Source organism: Mastomys coucha, unplaced genomic scaffold, assembly GCF_008632895.1.
Source record: "Mastomys coucha isolate ucsf_1 unplaced genomic scaffold, UCSF_Mcou_1 pScaffold3, whole genome shotgun sequence".
Lineage (NCBI taxonomy): Eukaryota > Metazoa > Chordata > Mammalia > Rodentia > Muridae > Mastomys > Mastomys coucha.
Genome location: NW_022196909.1, coordinates 51922824 through 51929399, shown reverse-complemented (window position 1 = coordinate 51929399; position 6576 = coordinate 51922824). Strand labels below are relative to the sequence as shown.

General features: G+C 38.5%; 1 protein-coding gene across 1 annotated transcript; it reads left to right on the top strand.

Annotated features, from left to right (window-relative positions):
- Nucleotides 1-5079: 5079 nt before the first annotated feature.
- Nucleotides 5080-6009, top strand: LOC116074453 (olfactory receptor 1361-like). The gene has a single exon (XM_031347027.1). It carries the CDS (start codon nt 5080-5082, stop codon nt 6007-6009), a length of 930 nt encoding a protein of 309 aa, XP_031202887.1.
- The last annotated feature ends 567 nt before the right edge of the window (nt 6010-6576 follow it).

The following is a 6576-nucleotide window of genomic DNA, read 5'->3' as shown; positions in this document are numbered from 1 at the left end:
AGATTAAGTATTGTAAGTATAAGTAAGTTCATATATCCATTCTAAAGTATGTACTGCAGCTTAGACTGATGTAATACTGGCAGAAATTTTCTCTCATTTCCCCATTTTTCTCTCACTCACTTTCCCTTTTTCCCTCTTTTCTTTCACCCTTCACTCCCTTCCTTCCTTAGACAAGGTGTCCTAAAGCCCAAGCTAGTGTGAAAAACTCGATATAGCCCAGGTGAACTAACTCTTTGAACTTTTTTTTTTAATTATTAATTCAGCTTTTTGTTTACTTTACATCTCCATCACAATTTCCCCTCCCTCTTTTCCTCCCAGTCTCTCCTTCTCCCCTCCCCTCCCTTTCTCCTCTAAAAAGTTCTCCAATGGAAATCAACCCTCCTTGGCTTTTAACTTGCAATGAAAACTAAGCACATCTTCTCCTACTGAAGCTAGAGAAAGCAGCCCAGTTAGGGGAAAGGGATCCAAAGGCAGGCAACAGAATCAGAGACAGCCCCTGCTCCTGCTGTTAGGAGTCCCACAAGAGGACCAAGCTGAGCAACCGTTACATATGTGCAGAGGACCTAGTGATGCTCTATCTCTTGAGATCTTGGCTTATATGGAATGTGCCTTCACATTGACTTTTAGGGTCTTCTCCCTCCTCTGATGAAAGAAGTTCAGACCAGAGCAATGGGTGAGTGAGGGTAACTGGGGGCCGTCTTTGATTGTAGCTTGTGAAAATTATACCATAGAAAGAGTAGGTTCACTGTATAAGTCACTGTCTGGAAGTCTTTTATTTTCCTTGTTTGTTTATAGATTTGGGAAGGTGCACTCTGGGTGTTTATGGGATTTTCAGATCTCAGGATAGGCTGTGTGATCAAGCATATGATATGTTGTAAATATATCCAGGATGTGTGTGTGTGTGTGTGTGTGTGTGTGTGTGTGTGTGTGTGTGTGTGTGCATGCGTGTATGTGACTTTAGTGGATCTGGTGAAAGAGGTAGGCACATGTGTTCATGTAAGTATGAGAGAGGAGATAAGAAGAGATAGACCAAAAAATTACAAGATTCATCTCTTATCTGAATTATCTGTTAAAGTCAATGTTCATCAGAGTAGCAGTTTATGTTCCAGTGTTGGTAACAAATTAGGTTGTATTTGGTGTTAAATAGACACGTGATTCTGTAGGAGTGTTTATAGTGGAAAAGGGTGACTCTATTATCAGAAAAGATGAAAATAAATTGTGAGCTATACTAGGATGTACTTCTTGCATAATTTCTTGTATATAATCCTTGGCCATGTGTATCAGTTAGTATGATTCATGATTCTTGAAATGCCCCACCATCAACACTTTCATTTAGAACATTTCTCTTACACATGTGTTTATGGTAGGAATCTCTTTGTCTGCGATAGTAACATTGGGAGGCTAAAAAGATTGAATATTTTAATTTCACCCAACCTTTGTATTGTATAGGACTTTCAAAGACTTGAAAAAAATATTGTAATTTTTAAAAATCTCCAATGATTTTATGCTGTGACCAAGGAGACAAATGAGAATCTATACTTAGAATAACTGACTGTATGATTGATGACATTTCTATTTCATGACTTTCTGTGGTTCATTACTTCCATAAGATGCCTCCTATGCCATACATTTGAAAAGATTTACACACATTCTTCTTGTTAATCTTATCAGACTAATGAAATCTCCATGCTGCTTCTGATGCTAACTAATTTGAATATATCATACAGGACAACAAAATGCCAAAACCTCTGTCCCTCTATTGATAATTCATGTATTCAGTCTAGGGCATAGATCACTTGCATTGTAATGTGTTGTTTTTATGTGTTCTGATTATCATTAACTTTAACATCATGGTTGGGGGAATCTTATGGATAAAGTGTAGATGCAAACTGGAGATAACAGGTAAATATGATCTCACGAGGTTTGTTATCAAACACTGAATAGGTAATATTAGGCTCTTAGTGAGCCCAGTAAATGCACATAGGGCAGGTAAAAATGATAGAGACCATTTTTGGATGCTGGGGTTACAGTATTGAAAAGAATTAAAAAGTATTTTTGTTTCTTCCTAGTTGGAGATACAGTATTGAAAAAAAAATAGAAAGCATTTTTCTTTCTTTCTAGTTCTTTCATTTAAGTTGAAGATATGTAATAAGATTCAATACATCAAATTAACATACACTCTATTGATAACAATAGAACAGAGAAGGGCAACAATTACTTTGTGTTTGTGTGTGTGTGTGTGTGTGCATTTATATGAGATAGAAAAACACAGAGTTTAGACCAAAAACGGTGGAATTATCAACATAGATTTATCAAGTGTAAGAATATTCAATTCTCTCAAGTGGAGAACTGGTGCTGACTTGGAGGTCAATGTGGTTGAGACAGGAAGTTGAAGAGCAGAGAGATGCACAAATAAAGAGGGTAAAGGTGATGCAGAGTCTTCTAGCTCACCACAGTGTGTTAGAACTTCAAATACATGGGAGGCACTGGAGAGCTCAGAGCATTACACACAGGTAACCGTAAACCCAGGTGGGTTTTAGGAGCAATATTTCTTGGACATGAATGGAAATAATGCTATTTTAAGACTCCATTATACTTTGTAGTAATGCATTAGGTACATTGCTTTTTCTACTGGCCACCTATAGTAACATTGGGTGGCTAAAAAGATTGAATATTTTAATTTCACCCAACCTTTGTATAGTATTGGACTTTCAAAGACTTGAAAAAAAATATTGTAATTTTAAAAAATCTCCAATGATTTTATGCTGTGACCAAGGAGACAAATGAGAATCTATACTTAGAATAACTGACTGTATGATTGATGACATTTCTATTTCATGACTTTCTGTGGTTCATTACTTCCATAGGATGCCTCCTATGCCATACATTTGAAAAGATTTACACACTTTCTTCTTGTTAATCTTATCAGACTAATTTGATATTTGAATTCAGTCATGTTCCTAAGATGAAAGAAGAAATAAGATAATTACTGGAACTTCAACATTCAAGCAGGTACCTGTACATAACCAGAGGCACACACACAAAAAAGGATTCTCTCATGATCCTGCTATTGTGCCAGGATCTTCTCTATATTATTAACCTCTGGACATCTTTATTAGAGAGAAAACGGGAGTTTTACTAATTTCAAAAATTGTCTTGATGGTCCCAAATAGCTAAATATGATTCCTAGTTAACTTCAATGAATGGCATTCTGTAAAAGTATTTATGAATTACATGATGTCAGGAGTGAGAATTAGAAAAACCATGGGGACCAGCCAGAAAGAAAGACTACATAGCTATGGGTGGAAGAAGTGGGCAGAGGCACACCTAGGAGTTTCCAGTAACCAGGCACACTACAGTATGTGTAATTAATAGGAAAGAAGATATACTAGAGGTATTTCAGCAATAGAGTCAAGGCAATGTGTTTACCTTGTTTGTAGTGTGAATTATAGTAATTAAAGTACAATGAGTGTAGCCAGTTATACTGTTGATGCAATTAACATTGATTGAGTTAATGAGAAAATGTCCAGTTGAGGTCAGGAAAGAAAAGGTGAGCAAGGGTCTGAGATGAGGAGAATTTGTGGAGAACAATGTTAAAACACTGTTTACACATGTGGGAATGAAAGACATGGATGTACCATGTGTTCAAGTCACACCAGCAGAAAAATACCTGGAGGAAAAGTGTTTCTTTCCTGAAATGCTAAAATGGACCACAGAAGGGGACAATGCAGCACCCACTTCTCACTCAAATCACTACTAGGCAATTATCAATTTCATGACAAGTATTTCCTGGATTTTTTTATGCCAAGTGCTAGGTATACTTTGAAGAGGGAAAATCAGATTCTGCTTTGATCTATCACAATATGTCTCATTTCCTTGTGAAGGAGGCAAATATTAACTTAAATCTTTACTAAATATTCAGTGTGGGGTGTGGGTATATATGTATTTTATAACATCCTCCATATCACAAGAGTGGTAATCTAAGAAAGTGAGAAGTAGACCAGCCAGTCAAAGAGCCATGACTCCTAGAAGAGAAACTGAGAAGGCAAGGATAGACCCTATGGTTTGAAACCATGTATTATCTCTCAGCCATATCACAGCTCAGTGAGGTACTTAGATTAGGGTAACTGAGTCTGTGGTAGAACCTTTGGTAGTCTTTTGGACTAAATAAACGCACAATGATTAGACACTAGTGGCTTAAGGAGGGTCACCAGAAGTCACAGGCACACACTTCCCACATCATCCTGTGTGTTGCTCTCGGCTGTCTCAGAGTCCATCAAAAGGGGATATTTTCTGTCGTCTACTTGACCTTTGATCCAAAATAAATCCTTTTTCATTACTTAGCTTGTAATATTATGCTAGCAACAGAAACTGACCAAGACACAAAAGTAGTACTGAGAAATGTGAACCTTGCTGATAACTCATTGAATGTGGGCAGTGAGGAACAGTCGAGTTTATGAGGCATCTCTAGATCAAAATACTAAGAGCCTTAGAAGCCACAGGAGAACTTATGCAATTTCATCAAAATCACATTTATCCTTATAAATTCTTTTAAACAAGTAAGAAACACGATTATGTTTTTTTTGAAGGAACCCCATTGGCAGACGTGTGAACCACGCATTTTTGAGGCATCAGTAATTACAGTAAGTCACCCAGGAAACAGCAACACTCTACTCAGTTTCCTGGAGATGCAGCCAGAGTGGTGACTCTGTGGACGGACAAGGACATTTATCAAAACAGCACTGTCAGCCAAGCACTAAACTACGTACTAAGATGCAGCCTCTGTCATCAAAGGAATCACAGTCAGAAATACTCACAGCAAACTTGTTATTCTATCAGGTAACACAGTGTTTAAATATCATGCTATTCTCCCAGAGAATTCCTGGAAGACATTCAACAAATTGTCTTTATGTCACCCTAGGGATCAATTTTTAATGAACTGCAAGTCTTATCCCTCCCTTTGCTATTCTAGTTTTCATTGCTCAGTGCTGTAAGGGAGACCCATTGCCAAGGGACCGAGTCTGGGTTGATGCTGTTGTTCTCTTCATACCAATTTGTTCTTGAAATACAAGACCCAGGATGAACTGCAGTCAGGCTTCTGGCTTTATCCTTTTGGGACTGTCCAGTGACCCAGAGAAATGGCAATTTGTCTTTAGCATTTTCCTTGCTGTCTACTTGCTGGGCCTTTTAGGGAACCTGCTACTTCTGTTAGCTATTGGTACTGATGTCCACCTGCACACTCCCATGTATTTCTTCCTCAGTCAGCTCTCATTTGTGGATCTTTGCTTCATCACCACCACAGGCCCTAAAATGCTGGAGTCTCTGTGGACTGGAGATGGGTCAATCTCATTCTCTGGATGCCTGACTCAGTTGTACTTCTTTGCTGTTTTTGCTGACATGGATAACCTGCTTCTGGCAGTCATGGCAATTGACCGCTATGCTGCTATCTGCCACCCACTGCGCTACCCACTTCTCATGACTCCTTGTAGATGTGGGGTTCTGGTCAGTGGGTCATGGGGAATAGTTCATTGTGTGTCTCTGACCCATACTATGCTGCTCTCTCAGTTATATTTTCATTACAAACAAGAGATTCCTCATTTTTTCTGTGAATTTGGGCCTCTCTTATTACTTTCCTGCTCAGATACTCACCTCAATAAAATCCTGATGGTAGTTTTGGTTGGAGTTTTAGGAATCGGTGCATTTCTCTGCATTGTAAGTTCTTATGGTTGTATTTTTTATGCTGTGGCTAGGTTTCCATCAGCACATGGGAAACAGAAAGCCCTGGCCACATGCAGTTCCCACCTGTCTGTAGTCCTCCTTTTCTATAGCACAGTCTTTGCCACCTACCTGAAGCCCCCATCTAGTTCTCACTCCTCTGGGGAGGTGGTAGCTGCTGTCATGTATACTCTGGTAACTCCCACTCTGAACCCCTTCATTTATAGTTTGAGAAATAAAGATGTTAAGAGTTCACTGAGAAGAATCCTGAATATGATGAAGTCTCACGTCTAAGCAAGGATCACAACCCACATCACCACCACACATGCAAACTGAGTCAGTTAACACCATGGCTCGTGGGAGAATTACATGATTGCTTTGGGTGTAACCTGGACTCGATTTGGAATCATCTTCAGTGCACACCTCTGGGCATGTCTATGAAGGTATCTCTGGAGAGAGTTCACTGAATAGGAAAGACCCACTTTGAATGGGGGTAGCACCATCTGTTCCATAGAATCATCCTAGTCTGATAAAGGGGAAAAGAAAAAAAATCTAGCTTACTAACATTCATCCCTTTTTGCTTGTTGACCACACATGCAATGTGAACTGTTGCCCCATCTTCCTTCTGTGTTTTTCTCAACTTGATGTATTGTATTCTTCAAACTATAATAAATAAAATTGCTTTCATTTCAAAATTGCTTGTCAGATGTTTCTCCACAGCAACAAGACAAGTAACAAATAAAATGACCTACTAGAAATAATACTATTTTGGGTTTGATATTCTTTAATTTGTCTTCTTATACTCATATTTCTGATGCATGAATATCCATTGCTATCTGTTGCAGTAAACTTCCAACCCCA

Bases quoted from the DNA above. Each gene is read 5' to 3' on its own strand.
- LOC116074453 (XM_031347027.1), top strand. From the start codon at position 5,080: ATGAACTGCAGTCAGGCTTCTGGCTTTATCCTTTTGGGACTGTCCAGT.